We start from the raw sequence: 21,952 nt of genomic DNA on the forward strand, positions 1-21,952 counted from the left end.
TGGAATTGTTTTATGAACTTACCGGATGAATGGTTAAATATTTAAACTACTTGATGATTGTTCTCTTTTTTTCAGTCTCTTAATGTTTATTTAATATAATGTTGTATACTAAAAATATATGTAAATGTATTTGTATATGTATTTGTGTGTGTATGGGTGTATACATAATTTTGTTTTGTGTTCTTTTTTTTATAGGCTATTCCATGTAGTTTATTTATAATATGTATAACAATATCGTTTAACGCTAGTTTTGATTACTACGGGTATTCGTTTATTATGATTTGTTGTAATTTATTTAGATTTATTAGGTTTTCTTCTCTACTATGGTACTGGAATATTTCTGTTCGTGTCTGTGTATAATAATACTATATTATCCAACAACAGTCTAAATCGCATCTAACGCTAAGATACTAAATGTTATATGTATGTAGAAATAACACTGGGTGGGTTACAAAATATGCAAATACTTGGCAAATATATACTATATACTTGTATGTATGTTGAGTATGTCGAGTTGAGGTCGTTATTCAATACGTATTTATGCCGTTGCCATAGCTTATGCTAATTATTCATTCGTTGTACTTATTTTTTAAGTATTTTCAAATGTTCGATAATCGTTTTCGTTTTATTTTTTACTGATCGTTCAGCTGCACCCAGCCAGCGTTTGTTCGTTAAAGATGGATAATGCTATCATCTGCTAATTGTGCCTAGTGCCATTGTGTTTTTGGGGATTTTTGGATATGTTTTAACAGTTAGAGAGCTTCGGTCAACGTTACTACAAATGGAAGCCAACAATTTTTTGCCATATTGATTATGTAATTTGATTAGTATTTAGTTGATACTACTTAGTATATATGCTTTGGATATTCTTTTTCTCTATACTTTTTTTGACCCAAAAATGATAAACTATCACAAATCGTCAAAAATCGCAAAACAACAATGAAATGAGAAGCAATTGGAGCGTGTTTTAGCGCTCCACACACTTACTGACTTGCCAAGTAGTGTAGCTTATATTGTCCACAGTTCGGATTCTCGTTCTCGTTGTTTAGTTGTGCACATTGTTGTTCGCCAGCATGCGATAGCGATTGAGCAGCATCAAGGCAGTATCCTGGGCGGGCTTTATCTTGCCATACATCTCCTCGTGGGCGCCCATCAGAATTCGTTCTCACAAAATCGAGCAGATCCCAAACATGATCGACACCATGCACAACATGGCCACAATATCGCGATGCAGCTTGCGATCTCGGTTAAAGGGACGTGTGGCAAAGTTCTCTTTGCGTGCCTTGCGTAACAGCCAAAGCGGCACAAACAAATGCAACAAGTCGGGAAACATAAAGCCAATATCGCGCACTACTTGATGGGCTGCTCCCTCTCCACGCACCACATTCAGAAAGAACTGATCGAAGCTGCCAGCGAGTATGTGCAGCAAAGCGATGCCCACGATGCAGAACACTTTCTTGGGCTTTACCACATTCGTGGTGTTGGCCAGATGCATAACCAGCACCGTGGAGAACAACTCTGTTATCTAAAAGGAGAAGAGCAAGGGAGTTAGTAAGGTAAAGAAATCATAAGCAAATGATATAATATTAGGGAATTAAATTGCACTTAAGAATTATATTGACTATAATATGTCTAAGACAATTAGTTCTGATACTCGAATTTTGAGTTCCCTTATAGAAAAAGATACAAACATTTATTATATTTTTTAACTAAATATTAAAAAAATTTTGAAATGTTTATAGTAAATGTTTTTTTAATGAAAAAGTTAAATAAACTAAGCTAATATGTAAAACTTGGGAACATTTAGGTAGTCAAAAAAAGTATTACAATAAAAAGCTTTAACTTAAACAGAAAACATTTGAATTCAAATAAAAATAATCCGGACCTCCGAAAATTCAGAATTTTTTTGTTATCAGATTTTTCTTTCGCTTTAAAACTAAATAAATTCGAATCAAAATTATTTGAAAATTATTATTTTTTTGCCCTTGATTTAGCTTCAATTGAAATGAATAATTAAAGTTGAACTACAATAAAAAGCTATCGAATTAGAGCTTAGATTGTTTGTCAATGATTTTTGTTATATATTTTTGTTGTGCTTTTACGTTGGCCAATTGGCCACTTGGGATTGCCATAAAGTACACTTGATCCGATGGTCGATTGTCGATTGCCGATTGCAGTCGCTCATTAACGTGGTCGAAAGTTTGCAGTTTGGATCTCTCGAAACTTTCGCCTTGGCCATTTAGCAAATTTTACACGGCCAGCAGAAATAGCAGAGGCGCATGACTTATCCTTAAATCTATCTTGAGTGCTCGTAATCGTTGTGGCCGTGTGGAGGCGTTGCAAGTTTAGAAGTGGCGCTGCACGTGAAGCACGATTGAAGCATCGGATGGGCAAAGTTTAAGTTCGAACATGAACATGAACACGGCGCATATTGTGCAAGTTTTAAGCATCGGCATTTTCAACTCAACTGAACTTTGCTAATAAATTATGGATGGTCACTGTCCACAGACATACACATGTGAAGCAGGTGAAACTTACCGTGAAGAAGAGCTGGTGATTCCATTGTTTGTAGTAGTCATCGTTGTAATAGTTGATGTACGCCCACCAGGCATAGTAATGCGAGAAGATGGACAACAGAAAGAGGAACAACATTGAGTAGCGCACACGTTGCTGCAGGATCAGGGCAATCAGACGTTTGATGCACTCGTAGAACGCAATGACGGCAAACACGGTGAGTATCCACATCTTGAAGCTGTTGGGCGTGGCATTGAAGTACATGTGCTTGTAGGCGGCCACTCCCGATTCGTAGGGACCCTTGAACACCGTGTCCCAGCATGAGCAACTGCAGAAATGTCGGTCCACATAGCGTGAATAGTTCTCCCAAAAGTACCACAAGATAACCATGTGAGCAGGCGGTAGCAATGCGGGCGCCAATGAGCCGCAGGCGGTGGGCAACCAGGTTGCATCAAACATCTTGCTCTCCTGCTGTCAAATTGTCAATGTTCAACTTGAACTGAACTGTCTGTGAGATGTAGACTTCCGCTTTGTGTGTGTGGCCTTCACTTGTCTCCTGGCAATGTCCTGCTGTGCTGGTAATCCTTCTTAGTCCATGCTCAACAACAGCTTAAAACTGCAATTGAAGAATGGATAGTAAATATTTAGAAATAAATGTAAAAAGGATTACATTCAAAAACTATGTAAATATTTAGAAATAAATATGAAACTGATTTTATTCAAAAACTATATTTCTTCATTAAAACTTTTGTTATTGACATGTTTTCGAGCGCAATATAGAAAATTATTAATTTATAAATCTATGAATTTATCAGATATTTATTTAAGTTTTCCCTAGTATTAAAATATTATATATATCACAGATGAGTTGTAGACTTTTCTGATGTAAATATAAACAAATATACGATATCAGTTAATTCTGATCTCGATTGATTGAACTATATTATTATTTTTATTTTACTTAACTCAAAAAGCCTTCGAGATTGATCGATTTAAAAGCAATATCTGATTGAAGTTGGCTTTTTAAAATTAAAGTTTCAGATACTACTTTTAGATTGGATTTCATTGTTCAATTCAATTTTTCAGGTTTTCGTTGTCATTTAAAAAATAATCTCACAATGGATAACTTTAAATTTTTGGACACTCAGTTTAGATTCCACACATTTCGAATAGCCCAAAGATACATGTTTAACTAAAAATAGTAGTCTCAAATATTCAATTGCTTGTTTATATTCTATTTTTATGTCTGATTTCCTTGCATGCTTCAAAGAGCTGCACCTTAAAGTGTAATAACAAATTGATTGCAATCTTCATTTTCCAAACATGAAAAATGAAAACTAAAAAAAAAAGAAATGTTGCAATTTCTTTTTGAATGGCTTTCATAAAATTGTTGCTGTTTACTCGTCAAACATTTGCTCTACTTATGAAAATAAACAGAAGAGCGCACAGAACATTAACAATCAGCGCATTTCAATTGTCGAAATATGGTATATATATGTATGTTCTCGTATATAAATAAACCTCACCATTTTGGCACAAAAAGTGCTTGAGTATTGCAATTCATAAGTGTGAGTACAATTTCGAATACTACACGGTACTCATATCTCGTTTATATAGAGTATACATAGGTAACTCAGAGGCCGAGAGTGTTGTCACTGGGCTGAAGAATTGAAGCAATTATAAATTCATACGCTGGCAGAACATGAACAGTGAGACACAACCAGCATGCATTTCACACTGACGACGATCCTCCTGGCCTGGCTGCCAAAAAAAAAAGAATTAAAAGAAAAAAAAGAAAGACACAAGCGACGTCAAACGTGCGGTCATTAGTGCCTCACAAAGTGGACGATGCCAACTGCAACGGCTTGTGGCTGCTGCAGCATTGTTCCAAAAGGGTAGTTGAGGAGGCACACGAAAAACAAGCAAAAAAGCTACGGTCGAGTGTACTCGATTGTGAGATATCTGCTACCCAATGCTAACACAATATTTTAAAAATATATCAAATGAATACAAAAAATACTAAAATATACCCAAAGACTATATTTGGTATATCGATATAGTACTACACTCAAAAAGATAACATACTAAGTAAATATACAAAAAAATATTAAAATATACCAAAGTCTATGTTTGGTATATCAATGTAGAACTATATTCAAAATATAACATATAGGACCCAACACCAATTAAACCATAATTTAAAAATATACTAAATAAAAATACTTAAATATTCCAAAGGCTATGTTTGGTATACATTGTAGTACTACATATCAAATATACCATAGAGTACAAAATACACTGATTACAGTATTCCTTTTTGATATCCAAAAGCATTTTTTGAATAACTTCTATAATTTGTACCCGATTACAACAACAAATTGTACATACATTTCCTCTAGGCACAAAGTTATAATACTCTTCTACCCTACGGGTAACAGGAATAACAATTTACACGAGTGTTGGCCCAGTCCCTGCCGCACAGTCCGAACAGTTGGGCGTCAGTTTAATTAATGCCGATGCCGCTATATCTGAATCTGAATCTGCAGCTGCTAGTTGAAAAAAAGTATTTCGATTTGTTTTGCTGTTGCGCCACAACAACAAAAAACTAAAATACAAACAAATACAAACGCAACGTGCACATTGACGTCATGGTTCTTCAATGAAGACTTTTTCTGTTGGTGTTTAAGTTATGAAATGCGGGAGCAAGCAAACAAAACAACAAAAAAATATACCGCAACCAACAAATTAACATTCACCGAATCGAGAATGGAAACTTAGTTGGGCATAAAAGTGAAACGCTTGAAATATTTAATTTAAATCAGCCTCAATTTCATTTTATGCCGCGAAATATTTTCCATTTGTATGGAAATTGCACAGCGCGTCTGCTTCAGGCGTTATCTGTCGATGCCTATTATGTTAAAATGTTAGCCGTCATCGAAATCCAATAACCGCAGCTGGATTTCCAAAGCTCTAATGATACCACATTACTTCAGGGTTCACTGTCTGTGTGTTTGTGGCAAGTGGTAAATGCACGATGAACGAGATAGTCAATAGAGTGAACAGGGAAAATTACTTAGCGCATTGATGAGTGATACAATATTATAGAATGTAGATGGTTTGAAATTGAAGTGCATATTCCGTTGAACTATGTATCTAAAAGGCACAATGTGCAAATAATGCTCAACTATTGAAGTCTATAGTAAATAATATATATAATATTTGGGTTGTGATACCAAAATATACAAAAGTATGAAAATTAATAGTAATTTTTATGGTTGTGGAACAAACAATAAAAGTACATTTTATAATATTGCTAAGACTGATCTGATTGAGAGTTTATGAGTATGATTATATAGCATTATTAAATAAATAAGAAAATACAAAATAATTGCATATGAATTGAGCTATGAAACTAAATTGAATAATGTGAAAATGAAATAAGGAAAAGTTATAATAAGTGCAATGGAAATGCTTATTGAATAGTAACATAATAATAGGAAAGCTAGAATAGACTTTTTTTTAATACCATTATCGAATTAATATAATGAATTTAACAAAAAAATATACCAGAGACTATTTATGGTATATCGATATAGTACTACATTCTCAATATATAATACCATAAAGTACAAATATACCAGATTGGTAGCAACCCCATTGCAGTAGACGTTTTATAATTTTTGCTTTTAATTCTAAAAGGTTTACCTATTTGTCAAAGTTTGCAATCAAATTCTTCTCAACTTTAGTCAACTCTTTTTTCTCGCTTTTCTACTATCTAGTTCAATCTGTTTGAAGTATTTTTCGCAGTGTTCTATAAACACTCCATTGGAAATTCACTAACCGGCTATCAAGATGTTCGCGAGTTCATGCCACGTAGTCGTATTACTCCCTCAAGTTTTGTTTGCCAAGCTATCGAATTAAACTTTGTGCTACTTACACAAAATGCATATAAAATGCAAAATGTCTGAGCTGTGTGTGACATCGTTGTGCGATGTCGTGCAGCTTGAGCATTAGGACACAAAACCCTTCTCTCAATCTCGCACGCAGTCACAATTTCTCTAAAGGCTGCATGTAAACAAACACCTCCTGCAGCCCCAACAACAACAACAATAATAATTATGCTCGTGACAGTAAAACCGTCAACAGTCAACGCGCCCATCACTTGACTTGCATTGTAGGCAACGTGCCACTGCGATGGCAACGGCAACGGCAACGTGTCGTATGTGTAATGTGCGAGGGTGACATTCTCGCCCACTGCGCCCGCTGGACTTGTTAATGTCTGGGCACTCGGTGTGTCTAGGCACTGTGTGTGTGTGTGTTGTTTGCCATTGAGTTCTGTTCTTTGCATGCTCATTTGTGTCTTCTTCAATTGTCGTTGCCAGCTGCTGTCGTTCTTATTGTTGTTGTTGTTGATTCCTTTTAGCACGCCAGACGCTTTGTCTCGGCGCCAGCGGCTTATTGTTGTTGTTTGCTTGCTGCTCCTGCTGGAGCGGCCATAAAAGTGTTTTTGATTTACATACGTGTATATGCAACATTTAAGAGTCCGAGCATTAAAGCCGGTCTGCCTTGATATGCAACAATATTACGCATACGACGCGTGTCGTTCGCAAATGAGATATTAAGCATGCATTGAATGATGAGCTCGGCACACGACACCCACTCGCATAACGAGCACGTGTAAGTAAGTGTGTGTATGCGAGTGTTCGACGTATATATTGAGATAAATCGCTGGCAATAAGAATATTTGCCACTGCCTATGCATGACGTTTGTTTGGTCAATATTTATTCAGCCTTCAATCACGATACGGCGCCTCAAACACACTCAGTTACTAACACACACACACTCCAACACACATACACTTACACTCCCACATACATTTACACACAGACACAGTGTATCACTTAGCTACATCTATACAAAGTCCATATACAAACTATCAGCAGCAAATGCAATACAATTGTAACGCTGTCAATGTCGCTGTTGTTGATGGCAAATTGCTTTCAGCTGCTGCCGTTGCCGTTGCCATTGCCACTGCTCGGACCGAGTGAGCACTGCATCCTGCGCACAAGTACACAAGTACAATGAACCAGAGAGACGCAATCGGAAGCCGGTGAAGCGTCTGCACGAAGGCAATAGCAATACAACGCATAAAAGGGCAACAAAAATGCGGGTACACACATTGAAAAATCGAAATAAAATGAAGTTACCAAAAAAACAAAACGGAGTTTGGGTTACAGTAACAACTATGTATATATATGACACCCACTGAGCTCAATCTTTGAATGGGATGCTGGCACCCACAACACATACACACACTTTGGAAGAGGCAAACACTTACATTCTTTTGCCTCGCTTTTCTTTTTAGTTGCCACACATTTTACTTTACTTATTGCACAATTAGTTTTTATTGAATTATATTTTGCAAATTAAATAACAGGCCAAAGCGATGCAATTTAATATGTGAACGAGCAAAAAAAACTTCTGCTCTGGTTTGAATAACAACCGCGGGCGCGTCGTGAAAAAGCCGACTGAAATTTGTGTTATGCTGGCTGCGTGTGATTTTGCTGCTCTTGACGTGAGCACGATGCTTCGACTTCAACGACGGCGACAACGACGATGACTGCGAAAACCCATCGGCCATGGCTAGCGCCGGCGCCGGCGTCGTTTGCCGTTGCTGTTGCTGTTGCCGTTGCTGTTGCTGTTGCCGTTGTCTGGCCAATGGATTCTAACAACAAAAAAATACTGGGCGCGCAGCTCTCAGCTGATGACACCCTAACTTCCGCAGCTGCTCTCTCTATAGCAACTGTTCTCTCTCTGTGTAAAATACTGGGAAATGCTGGGCCGAAAAGGGAAATGCAAGTATTCGTTGACGGTATTAAGTATACGCACTGTTGCTGCCGGTCAGGCAAGCGGCGATTTCATAGACAGCGTCAAGTGAAAGGCCAAACACATAGATAGAGTATTTACATATATGGTTTGTTTTCTTTTTTTTGCGAGCCAGTTTTTCACAACTATTTTCTTGGCGCGCTTTGCACCTGTTGAAGCCAACAACTTTGTCCCGTGTGTGTTTTTTTAGCCATGACAACGCTTAGTCTTAAGTGTTTTCTGCTAATTAATTACTTAACCTTTAAATAAATGTGAATTCAGTTACAAAGTCTTTTTTTAATGTTACAAAGTGTTACACATTTTTATTTTTATTACTCACGTTGAAAACAATAATGCATTACTTACATTTGTAAATAGTAGAAATATAAATAAGTTTAAAGAAAGTTACAAAAATTTACTTAAATTATAATTACAATGTTGCCGACAGTGCATTTTAAATACTATGTTAATTAAGTTGTTCTCTTTGCTTTACTTTTGTATTTGGATTCCACATTGTTTTTCTTTGGCCACAACATTTTGCGCAGTAGCTTTTCACCATGCTTTTCCTTTGTTTTGAGTGACAAATTAGAACTTAGCGCAAATATGCTACTTACTTGGTGTAATTTCATGACAATATTTTTAACTAACAAATGTTTTCAAGTTTGCTGGTTAATTTTGACAATGAAGCAAAAAGATAAATATAGTTTTTCAAATTTTAATGTAGTTTGTAAAATTATTTTAAGAGTATTTAGACATCGACTTAGCTTTAATTTGCTTTTACATTTGCAATTAGAATTTTTCCAGGTCTCTTTTAGCATGTATATTTTACTATTGTTCTATTGTTATGAATGTTGCTTTGTTTAACAAACACAGAATATACGTATATTTATATGTATTTACATTTATTTTTTTATTGACATTTATATACAGATAATTAAGAGCACAAAACACTTAAGGAGTATAAATTCGTATGATACTTGCACTTATAAATATTAATAATTATTATTTGGCATAGCTCTGGGTTTTATAGTATATATGCTTTGGTTTTTCTTTTTCTTTTTTCTGTTTTGTGTTAGGTACAAGTACTCTTTTGGGTACGGTCAAGTTCCCTCCGTAATGCGAACAACAAAGTTTAACATAGACACAATCAGTATACAAAATGAAATGAGCACAACAATAATACCAAGAAATTTAGCTATCATAAATAGAAATTTGTGTATAAATATTATATTATTATTTTTGGTTGTAGTGGTAAATAGCTTAGTTTTGTTGATGTGATTCGATTTGATGCGTTTGCACATCAAAATGTCAATAGGCTTATTTGTTAGAAAGGATTTCAATTATGAAATGAGATTAATTCATATTGTGACAGAGATTAATGCAAATACGATTAAGTATTTATTCATACGAATTTGTCCTCAATTCTTGTGATTTTCCCTGAAATTACAAATGACGTATCTACAAGATACATTTCTCGCATAATAACTATAAATCTAGTGCTTCTCACTTGACGATTTACGTATATTTTCCTAAGCTTCCTTTTCGTTTTATTCTCTTGACATTTTGCTTGTGCCAACTACATAAGTATCTCAAGTACATACAGACATATATTGTATTCAGCCATAATTATGCTTCAGGTAAGCACAACAATAATACATAATCGAGACATTCAATTGTGGGAAATACAATAGCAAATGTATCTTATTTCTTTTTTGTATTCTTATTTAATTGGAACATTCAACGGAAAGCGAAATAATGTTGAAAATGCCAAATTGCATTTAATTGGCATTTACTTACGATTTTAGATATGTTGCAAGATTCTTCAGGGATTCTTCTACTAATAACTAAGTTATTTACAAACATTTTGTACTTGACCTAAGCTCTATTCTTTTCAACATTGTATCACGTTTCCCTAACACTCTTTCTTCGTTCCTTAAATATCTAATTTAAAACTTACTCTGCTCCATCTCGATGCGATTTGCATTGTTTATCTCTGCTACAACGATAATTTCCTCATTTTCCTCGGTCTCCTCGGGCACCATCATCAGATTGTTGTTCAACATGTACGGCTCATTGCGTGCCGTCTCACATTCAGCTGGAGCGGGACGCAAACGATGTGTGAACGAGGAGCGGGAACGTGTCATATAGGATGAGCGTGTGGTTGACATTCGTCTAAGCACTCCACGTCCATAGAAGAGCATGCGAACCTCGACGCGAAATCTGGGATGCGTGGCCGCATACAGATAGGGATCCACACAGGCGGCCGTCTTGCAGAAGAGTGCTGGTATCATGGAGCCCAGCGGCGTGATGTGATGCTCCAGGCCAAAGACACCCATCATAGCGACGATGGCATACGGTGACCAGGCGACGAACCACAAGCCAATGATGGCAGCCACAATGAACGTGAGTTTCTGCTCGGTCTTGGCCTTGTCCTTGCTCGATTGTATGCGATTGGCGGTGAAGACCACTTTTAGGATGTAGAAGTAAGAGTAGACGATAGAAGTGAGCGGTATGCAATAGGCGGCCACAAAGAACAGTGCCATAAAGATGCGCGCCGGCGTCTCTTTGTTGAGATAGTCAAAGCTGCAGGTGGTCAAATAACCTTCAGGCACATACACCGAGAGTCCCACATCCAGGGCCGGCATCACAGCAAACAGAAAACTGTAGCACCAGATGAGTATGATGATCACATAGGAGCGGAGACGCGAGTAGCGACGCAGCGGCTGAAGCGGATGCACCACAACATTATATCGATCCAACGCAATGGCTGTGAGTGTACCAATGGCGCAGGTGCCGCTCAAGCCACCGACGAAACCATAAATCCGACAGGCTGCAGAAGATCATTTCTAATTCAATAACAAAGATTAAAGCTTTGCGTTTTTAAATTTACCTGTATCACCCAATGCTGGACCCTCTTGTAGGTTGTTGTAAATGGCAATGGGACACTTAACCAGCATAAGGAAGTCACAAATGGCCAGATTCATCACGAGGATATTAGCCGGCGTACGCAGAGACTTGCGACTGCCAAACATAAAGATGACAAATGCATTGCCAAAGCAGCCAACGACGGAGATGAGGCAATAAAGTCCGGCCATAATGTAGAAGGTGCTCGTGTGCGGTGGCTCGAACTGCAGCCAAAAGGGATTCACTTTGGCTATGTAACTTACGTCATACTTGTCGCGATAGTGTATATAGCCGGGGTACGAACTGAAAGGAAATGGATGAGCAGATTTCGGAATGTCGTTTTATTTCCTTTTCGAAGAAAACTAACAATGCAGGGATAAACGCCGTTAGAAGCATTTCTTGAAATTCGTTCTTCTTGTATTTAAAAGAAAATCAACACTATAGGGAAAAATACAAGAATCGACCATTTTTTATCCGCCTTTCTGTCCGTCCGCATGGTTAAACGTGTCAATCTCAACGGTTAAAAGTGCTAGAGCTACTAAATTTTCAAACTACCTACTTTTTAATAAAATGCAACTTTTGTTTTTAATGCGATAATATAAATGTAATTTTGAACTTTTATAGAATATCTTAAAAGTAGTTTTATTTCCATTTTATAGAAAGTAAGGGAACAAATTTTAAATTCGACAATCTTTCCATACTTCGTTCTGTCTGATATGGGAAGTGTGTCAATCTCTGTGATTTGAATAACCTAAAATTCCAAAATTTTAGAACAGAACCTTGTTGTTATCAATACATTTTTAACAGACCCCGTTGATACGAATAAAATTATGTATGTTATTTAGTTATTTTGTTAACAATTAAAAATGTTTTCTAATAAACTTGGGAGTACTTATCGTCGTCTACTTGATAAATTTTCATCACGATTGCGATTGAAATACTGAAGTTACTTACTAAACAACATAGTACTAATCAATATTAGAGCTTAAAATAAAAAAATTGTATTGTAAATTAGAGTATTCCTCAGATAAACATTCCCGACTAGAGCTGTCATCTTTCTTGTTCGGAGCAAACAAATTGCAATTTCTGGTTTTGCTGCTTCTCCAAAATCAAAAAATGGGGAAATTGAATTGCTGCAGCCAGTTGGAAAAGCTCGCATTCGTATTCAGATTCGTACATGATTCCACACTCACCTCAAGTCTGTGTCATTGTCAGTCACTGGATGCGGATGCTTGTCATGGACTTTACCAGCGTCTGCCACTGTTGATGCTGTTGCTGCCACAGCAGCCGCAGCTGCCACTGTTGTTGTGGCAGCTGCAGCAGCGGCAAGAGTTGCGTTCTCCGTGGCACCGTGACTGCTGCTGTGCAACACCTCGGAGAGAGCGCTGGATATCCACAGACTGCCCTCGTTTGTTGTTAAAGTGGGCAATGTTGACATGATGGCCTCCATGCCGCGTAGGAGTCGTCTGATCGTCTTTGCCTCGCTGTTAACGCTGTCGCTTTGCCAAAATTTACGGCCGTCAAAATGGCTCAAAACGGTTGGCCAGTTGCGTCTGTTGTTTGGACGTGCCACGTGACTTGCACCTGAAGGTTGCTTTACCTGCTTTATTTATTTACCGCAATTGGTAATGCTGTCCAGCAACCTGGCGCATCAACATTGGCATGTTGACTTTGGCTATTGTCATGGATGGCTCTTTTCATTAATTCCGATTCGATTCGACTGAAAAAATACAGATGAAAATGCAGTTTCATTTAATTGACTAATTTCGTTTTACGACATTCTTTTGTTCTAATGTAATTTCAAGCACAGTCTGAAAAACTAATTCGATTAAAGAGTTATCTAAGCGAATAGCGAGGAATTTGTCTTCTATCCACAAAGAGCTTCGCATTCAAGTTAAACGCATTTTCATCCTGCAGCGCACTTAACACTTAATCAAACTTTCTGCTTTGGCTTACATAAACAAATCATAACTTTTTGCGGTCTAGCCAGCAGGTGGAAAGGTATGAATAGAAAAAGTTTATTATTACAAGCAATGTGAAAATAATAACATTGTTCAAGAACTTGGCCAACGGTAGTTGTGTTTAAATATGTAATCTAAGTCCAAATAGTTGTGGCTTTAATAAGCATAAGCCATTAAGCTTTAGTTGTGTACTATATATTTAAGGCATAAATAAAATCAACATTTTATTCGATTAGTGTACACAAATTTTACAATATAAAAACTATTTATTTAATGCATTTATTGAATATAATTTTAAATGTCAATATTTGAAATGATATTTAAAAATAAAAAGCAATTAAGGTGCAAGTGTCATATGCATTTACAATAATGCGCATTCGTAGAAATCAAATTAAATAAAAAGGATGGCAAGAAAATTTCCCTTGCTAAGTAAAATTTCCATTTATATTGCAATGAATATTATAAATGTGTTTTGCACACATTGACAACCTTTGACAAATAACTCAATAATTGAGAAAATTATAAGAAAAAATTCAATGTAAATGCAAAATATTTTTGGTAGAATTTTAATAAAGAATTGTTTATAGAATATAAGAGATAGAGATAACAATTGTTATGTTTGCACAAATTTCTTGTGTCTAAATTTTGCCACGCCCATTTCCGCAAATCAAAAAAAGTTGAACAAGTTAACAAGCGTAATCTTTAAACTAGAGCCGCGATTTTTGGTTCATACTACAATGTATGTTATAATATTTATGAAAATTTGGTTGCTATCATATCAAAATTGGAAAAGTTATTTCTTTTGGATACGAAAAAGAAGCCAACTTACTTCAGGTCTTAGTTGCTTTGGCTGTCAATCTGGTATATTTTGTACTCTGTAGTGTATTATAATATCAATATACCAAGTAGAGTCTTTGGTATACATTAGTATTTTTGTGGTATTTTAAGAATGATACCACACCGTTTTGATTTTATTTAAAATGGGTATCTGGTACTAGTTAAACTTTGAATTTACTTTTCTTGAAAGTGTTTTATTAGATTAAGATTCAATTTAACTGCATTACTTTACTGTATTTACTTTACTTTCATGAAATTGATTTATTAAATTTAGATTAGATTTAATTGAATTTTCAAACACTGTATGAGTCTCGTGCATTTGCATGTTAATGTAATACGATTTGCGTTTAATTACACATGATTATTTATTAACATTACGATTTATGCAAATGCTTTGTTACATTAGCAGTTTGTCTTGGGATGAATTCACTTAGTTGTTGCTGCTAAATCGAAATCAATCTGTCGACGTTGCGGTGATGCACGCTTGCTTAAGAGATGAATTCCCCATTTAACACTTATCAAGAGTCTCGTTTTGGTCCTTTGATTATGCAAATGGTTAGCGCAACGAACGGTTTTAATTAAATCTACTTAATTGCTTATTAAATAACTTGAAGCCGGACCGCATCCGAGTCGTTATAGGGCCGTAAGTGCTTTTGAATACAAACGCAAACAGAAATATATACACAGATCCAAACGCAAACGCAAACTGCAAACTGGAAGCAGCAAAACTCCAAGAGCAACAGCAACTCAAACATAAGCCGCACTTGGCAGTGTAGGATAACTTCTTGGCAAGAGTAGACAAGTCAAGTATGAGGAGGGGACAGAGAAGAAAACTTTCTTGAGGAAAAGCAACAGCTGTAAACGTAGTTGTAATAGTCGTGGCTCTGCACAGCAGCAGCAACAACTGCATCAACACAAACTGCTTCAGCGGCGAAAGTGGCCCAGAGGCCATTCCATGCACATACACACACACAGAAGCGTCATCTTATTATATTTATTTACAAGCCAAGTGGCGCCTCGCTTTGTTCCCCAAGAATTTTGAGGTAAAGTAGGAGTACGTCACTTGCTTTCTTGCTCTCTTGACAAACTGCTCGTTTTATTTATTACTCAACTGTTTTGCCGTCACGTTAATTGGCACTAATTGGCCAATGCCAATTTGAGTTTTCAGTTTTGTCAATGGACTCCACGCACGACATAAGGCAAAACAGCTTTTCCTGCTTTTGTTCGAAAAGAGTACAAAATGCAGTTAGTTGGCATTCAAATTTGTTTGTTCCTGACTTCTTTGTGCCACACAAATACGACTCTGTTCATTTCCATTTGAGCTCTGTGCTCTGTGACAATTTATGGACCAATTATTCACTGACATCGCTATGCGAATGGCCTGACAACAAAACAGACAATACGAATGTCAACAGTAATGATGTTCAAATGGAATAATGTGATTGAAAAATATTCTAGAGCAAATTAAATTAAATAAATCGAATTATTTATGTCAATCGTTTAAAATAATTATTTAGGCTTAGTAAAAATTGGTTCCAAATGAAAACAAATTAAATACTTTTGCAATAAATATTTATTCCAGTAGTTTCAGATAATAAAGCTTAGAAAGCAATAAATTAAATTCATATTCTAGTTTAATTCAGATCAAATACTTTTTAATAAAAGCTGTTTAATTTAAGCTTGGTAATCAACAAATTGTTTTTAAATTAGACTTAATATTCTAGAGCAAATCAATTTATATACTTTTGTAATAAATATTTATGTCATTATGATAATACTTTAAGCTTAGTATGCAAGAATTGTTTTTAATATAAGTTGATTTTCTAGAGTAATTTAAATCAAATACTTTTTAAAATTATTTTTAAATTAGATTTAATATTCTACTGCAAATCAAATTAAATACTTTTGCAATAAACATTTTAGTCAATAGATTTAGATCCTTCTTTAAAATAGTGTTGTGTAAGCAGTAAAAACTAAATGGAATATATTTGCAAATGTTCTTCCCTTTAGGTTAATTTGATATTGATTCGAATACTCTCACGCACATGAAAGTGCAGGTTTTACTAATTGGAGGAAAACTTTAAACTTTTCACGAATTTTTAAGTGTAGTTCTCAATTAGCGTTTCAGCAAAGTGTTAATTTGATTACTAACCATTGTTTGCAAACAAAATTCACTTTGGTCTAATAAAACTCATCAATTACCTCAATCGCAATTGTCAGCATTGACAATGGCCACTGCTGCTGCTTGCTGAGTATGACTCGGAAGAAGAGCTTCAAAGAATGTCCCTTTCATCTTATCTTCGCCCTTCGTTGGCAAGTCGACATCCAATTACTTTTCACCCTAACGTGATCCTCTTATGCCCATTTGCATTTCAACCGAATTGTGAAGCAAACACTTTTATTTGGAATCACAAACTGTAGCACGATTTGGTTTGTTACCATGCATCTTGTATATTCTTATTGTATGAATTTCTTGGAAGTCCATGGCCAAGGCTAAAGCAATGTAATGGCAGTTCTAAAATATTACATTATGCACATCATTTGCTATCCAAATGCATTTGGACACACATATTGAAAGCAATCTGCTTTGGCTAGTTTTTAAGTCATACAAAGTATTTCACTTTGCTAACAATAATAGTTGAAGGGCGGCAGCTGCACTCATAATTAAATCATAAAATGAAAACGGCACTAGCCAACCACAGGAAAGAGAGACGGAGAGAGAACGGAACGCTTTCGGCTGCCGAAACAGAAACAATTAAATTGCACTTGCACACTTCACTGGGCGTCGGGTGGAAACGAAACGGAATTGAGTAAAGTGTGAGACAGCGGAAATTACAAAAACGCGCGCCTAAAAGCATGCAACAATTATTTGTTTAAATAACGTTTCAATTTCTTTCGCCTCTGCCATTTTGCCATTTGCTGTTTTTCTACCGTTTTTGCTCCTCTTGTCAATTTTAATTTTTTCTCCTTTTTACTACTTTTTTTTATTTGTACAGTTTTTACACTTAATGAAAGAAATATAAAAAATCTTCGGTTTTGCTGATTCACATGATATAAAAAGTGTACTGCTAAAAAGACTTTTAAATGCATTAAATTTACGAATTTTTCAAGTTGAATATTTCTTTTGTTGTGGTTTTAAAAATCGAAATACAAATTGAATGACAAAATGAATTAATGGTGCATTCCAATAGCAGATGTCATTGCAGATGTAATGCAAAGGTGTTGCAACTTCTGGTAAAAATAAACTACTTTTAAAGTTGATTTAGGCAAGGCAATTCGATTTTTTTTTAAAGTATATCTTTAGTTGTATTTGTTTAAATAAAAATATAAAGTTTTTGTACTGAGAGTAGTAATGAGAATTGATCGTTTTTAGTTATTTTCAAAATATAAAACCTTTGTAAGAATTGTATTTTCATTCATTTCAAGGATAACAAAAACGATTAAAAATTCTTTAAATTGCAAATTAAGCTCTTTCAAGCTTCGTCAATAAAGGGAACTGCAATTCATTTAGATGTTCTACCATAACATATTACAGAGCTTAACCGACACTTCTGCTTCATAGTCAACTAATTTTGGGACTATTTAGTAGTTTGAAACTCTCGTGAGGTTTGTTATATAATAAAGTTAGCTTTAATGTGCACATAAATTCACAGTTAACAAAGGTACACAAAGAACAAATTAAGAATATATTTTAAGCAAATTTTTTGCCAAGCTTTTGGTTGCAATGGAAACTAACAAATTGCGAGAATTCTGCATGGAAAAACACGTTGATTAACAAAACCACCAGCAGAGTGAGATAGAAAAAGGGAAGGAGATAGAAAAAGGGGGACTCAGCAACTAGGCTTTTGTTTTCATCAAAAATTCTGAGAAGGTTTCGCTTTTTGCCTCGTTTTTTTCCACCCTAGTTATGTTACCAGTTGTCAGCCATTTGTTGATGACTTTAATAAAAAAATACGAAAAAAATAGCAGAAAAATAAATGTGAATGTGAGTGTGAATATACGGATGTTAAAGGCAGCCCAAAGTGCGATGTGCTTTTATGGAGCGAGTGCACAAATGTATTCATAAGTAATTTGAAGTGAACATTATGCTTTTTAAATCGAATTTTCACTACACACAAAACGCAGACAGTCGCAAAGCGAATAGTCGCACAAGCATGACCATCAATGGATGAGTGTATGAGTGTGTGTGAGTGTGCGAGTGTGCGAGTGTGTATGTAGATGTGTGCTTAGCCGTGTGTGCAGTCAGTTGTGCTGAGCTAAGGCCAATAATGTTGGTTGGCACAGCATGTAATATGCCACTTTTTGCGCTAGGCAACAGGACCGAGGTTGTCTCATGATTCTTGGATTTACTATATTGATTTACGCTTGCGCTAGTTTTCATTGCACTATTTTTCACTTATGTGCGGCAATTTATGCAGTCAGTCATCAGAGGCCCAGAACAACGCCCTCGCCATCGCCATCGCCACTTAAACGTGTCGCCGTTGTGGCTCAAGGCCAGAGCCACTTACCGAGTGCAGGCCTAAATGCGAATGTATTGAAAAGATAACTGCAAAGCAGTTTCATTCGACGCCTCTTTAACGCTAGTTCGCTCGGCAATCTTAAAGATACAAAAGCTTGAATGCATTACTATTGCAACCCCAGCATAAGTAGTTGTCGCAACTGAAGTATCATCTGTCGCTAGCATATGGATCACATGTGTGTTGGTCACAAGTATGTGGTGGGGAAGAGGAGTGTACTCCAGGCCAGGCCGGAGAGGTCTCAGTTGCTTGAAGGCCAACAGCCAGCAACTAAGAGCTAACTGCCTGAAGGCATCAAGTCAGTTCAACAAGCCGGCCGGCCACTTGATGCAGTACGCTTGACTGATGCAAGGACTCGTGTTTACGAGAACTTGATAAATGCCACAAAGCACAGCCAACCACTCAGGTGTGACAGTCAGTCAGACAAAAGGTAGAGGCAGTTCTTTATTTTTTTGTGTTGTCTGTTGTCCCGCATCACAAATGGTTACTTTCCGTTTAGTCTTTTTAACAAATTCCGGACACGTTTTGTCTTCTGCACAATTTAAGCAGCTTACATTGAATGGCACAACAAAAATGTGTATTGTTTGCTTAGGTCATAGACAATAACCCATTTTATCTGCAACAATTTAAAGTTTTTGGCAAAGTTGCAAGAGATTTTTATTTTGGCAACTACAAAATTCAATCAAAGGAAAAGACATTCAATCAAGAGATTCAGCTGCCATAGCAAAAACAAATTATATCAAGGGTCATCAGTTAAAGTTGTTTTTATTTTTCTTTTACTATTGGTCAATTGCTATTCATATATGTGCATATAGATATTTTTTCCTTTGCCATTTCCTTTTGGCATTTTTCTGTAAATATGGCCATAAATTGTATGCAATCAGTATTGCGGAAGTAACAAAGTTACAAGAATTCGTTTAATGAAAACATATTTTAAAAAGATGGGCAGCATTGATTTAAATTTCTAATTTAAGCAGCAAGGCAGAATATGAATTTCATAAATAAAATTTGAATTTAGAAAGTTTTCCCATTAGTTTTTGGCAACCAATATTCAACATTTAATATATATTTTATTTTAGAGGGTCTGCATTGATCTAAATTTGAAATTTAAGGAGCACGCAGTTATGAATTTCAGAAATGTAGTTACTGACTAGAAAGTTTTCGCATTAGTTTTGCTATTCAATATTTTGTGCACTTGCCTCTAAACTATAAACTAAATTTTAAAAGCTGATTTCAAATTTCAATAAAACACATTTTACGTAAAAAGTTGAAAAACAATTTTGTGCACATTTATCTCAAATATAAGATATGAGTGTGTTTTTTCTTTGCTGGTCAGTTTTTGGCTGCTCAACTATTTACCTGTGTGACTTTGGCGTCAACAACTCATTTGAAGTTTCCCGTAAAGCAAAAGTTAAGTGGCGCCAACGCAAGAGTTTTTATTTCTATTTCACAGATTTCTGCGAAATGATGCCAAATATTACACAATTTGAGCAATTATGCTTTGATTTGATTGTTCACAATGGCTTTAACGTTTAACTCCGCGTATACGTAATGTTAATTGGAAATTCCGCGATTCAACTCGGCGCCAAAAAACTATAGTTTGTGTTGTGGTCTGAGCAGAGACTGTCTCTGACACTGGGGACTGAGACTGTCTGAAGGTTCGCGTACGACTGAAGCACAGGACACAGCTGCCAGCATTTTTATCAATGAAAATTGTTGCTTACTTCTGTGTACTTTCCGATGCTGCACAGCTGCAAAGTTTGCTCTCTAAGAGAGAGTGAGACTTTCACTCTCGCTCTCTCTCTGTGCTCTGTTGCTCTTAAATGGTAGCAGCGTTGAGTATTTAGTATGCCATAGGATGAAGGCTGGCTTGTTAATGAGTCTGTTTTGTTATTATTGGTTTTTATGGTTATTCTTTCGGAATTCATTAAAAGCGACTTTTGGTCGGCACTTGAACTCGAATCGCCTTTCGGCGCTGGCGTAGTAAATATCCGCTTAGACTGGTTAAGTAGGACATGCCCCAACTTAGTTGGTCGTCGTCCTGTTTTCATGCCACCACATACATACGTGCCACGTTCAGCCGCAATGGAGTTCTGCACTTTGCATTTCCGACTTTACCGCATACACGACGAGTTTTCATATCATTTTCAACGTAATTTTGAATTATTTGTGCAGTTTACAACATCACGTCTAGCCACACATGAGTTCCTACACTGACTCTGGTTATGGGGTTTGTGTTTGCCACATTGAAACATTGCATGGCATTCAATAGGCGCAAATTGAGCAAAGCTTGCCGCACTTATTGGCTGCTGCACTTTAATTAAAAACAAATAACTGAACAATATGTTAGTTGAAATTGGTTTTGCCAAGAAATACCCTGTAGTCTGTAGTGTTGGCGTTGGATTTCTCGTTTTCACTAGCTCAGTTTAATTGAGTGTTTAATTGGTTGTTTAATTGGATGTTTAATTGACGCTTTGATTTCTGCAATTCATTCACAAGCTGTGAAGTGGGAATTCATCGTCGAATTAATATACCCCCTTCCATCATCAACATCATAAAGTAAACAGGTCTGATAATTACTGATGTTGATTGATTAACCGGCGAAATAAAAGTTTTCCGTTCGCGACGTTTACAACAATTTAATAGGATAGGAATAAATGTTCATCGTTCTTGACATTTTAATTTTAAAGTAAACATATTTGAATTCTAATCATGTTGTTTGGAGATTTTTCTGAATAAAGTTTTTAGTTCTGATCGATTTAGAAACTTAATGTGATCATAAATATTTATTGTAGGATAATAATTAATTATTTCCGTTTTTTGACATTTTAGAAAGCATTTGTTGTATTAATGTAATTTTAAAGATTTTTGTTAGAGATTTTTCTGAAAAAGTTTTGAGTTCTGCACGATTTAGTAACTTAATATGATCATAAATAAAATATTCACGCCTTATAAAGCCAAAGAAATAAATTACAAGATTTAAATCGCTGAATTTATTCAATGAAAATATTCTTTAAATTACATAGTAAAAAATTGCACATAAAAAATGAAAGAGTACAAAATATTTAAAAATACAAAAACATGTAATTGAAGCCACAACCCATGCTTCATATTTCGAAAAATTCATAAAATGTACAATTTTAAACCTCAATAGTATTTTTTTCAAATGAATAACCACAAAAATTGGACAAAATTAAATTTATTTAAAATGTCTGCATGGTAAACAAAAAATTGATCAAAATGACATCTATTTAAATTGTGTGAATGGTAAACATAAAATTATATACCAGCTGACTATGTTTTAGTTTCAAATTTGCATTCTTTTCACCTTTCACATTGTGCGTTCGCATCGC

The 21,952-nt window shown here is 35.7% G+C and overlaps 2 protein-coding genes across 3 annotated transcripts; both read right to left on the bottom strand.

Annotated features, from left to right (window-relative positions):
• Positions 1 to 40: 40 nt before the first annotated feature.
• LOC117570950 (uncharacterized) lies at positions 41 to 2,980 on the bottom strand. The gene is given in 2 exon segments (XM_034252884.2): positions 41 to 1,525; positions 2,539 to 2,980. Coding segments are annotated over 2 exon segments (915 nt in total). The 5' UTR covers positions 2,974 to 2,980; the 3' UTR covers positions 41 to 1,045.
• Positions 2,981 to 3,040: 60 nt separating this feature from the next.
• On the bottom strand, positions 3,041 to 20,576 carry LOC117570870 (opsin, ultraviolet-sensitive). Of its 2 annotated transcripts, XM_052004325.1 has the most exons (5): positions 19,959 to 20,576; positions 12,478 to 13,004; positions 11,271 to 11,587; positions 10,338 to 11,210; positions 3,041 to 3,130 (listed from the first exon to the last, which is right to left on the bottom strand). In XM_052004325.1, the coding sequence occupies exons 2-5, from the start codon at positions 12,732 to 12,734 to the stop codon at positions 3,114 to 3,116; spliced, it is 1,464 nt and encodes a 487-aa protein (XP_051860285.1). In that variant the 5' UTR covers positions 12,735 to 13,004; positions 19,959 to 20,576; the 3' UTR covers positions 3,041 to 3,113. The 2 variants fall into 2 exon arrangements, with proteins under 2 accessions (XP_051860285.1, XP_034108652.1); XM_034252761.2 differs by lacking the exon at positions 3,041 to 3,130 and having other exon boundaries at positions 8,999 to 11,210; positions 19,959 to 20,575.
• Between the last annotated feature and the right edge of the window lie 1,376 nt (positions 20,577 to 21,952).

This window comes from Drosophila albomicans, chromosome 3 (genome assembly GCF_009650485.2).
Source record: "Drosophila albomicans strain 15112-1751.03 chromosome 3, ASM965048v2, whole genome shotgun sequence".
NCBI classification, from domain to species: Eukaryota; Metazoa; Arthropoda; class Insecta; order Diptera; family Drosophilidae; genus Drosophila; species Drosophila albomicans.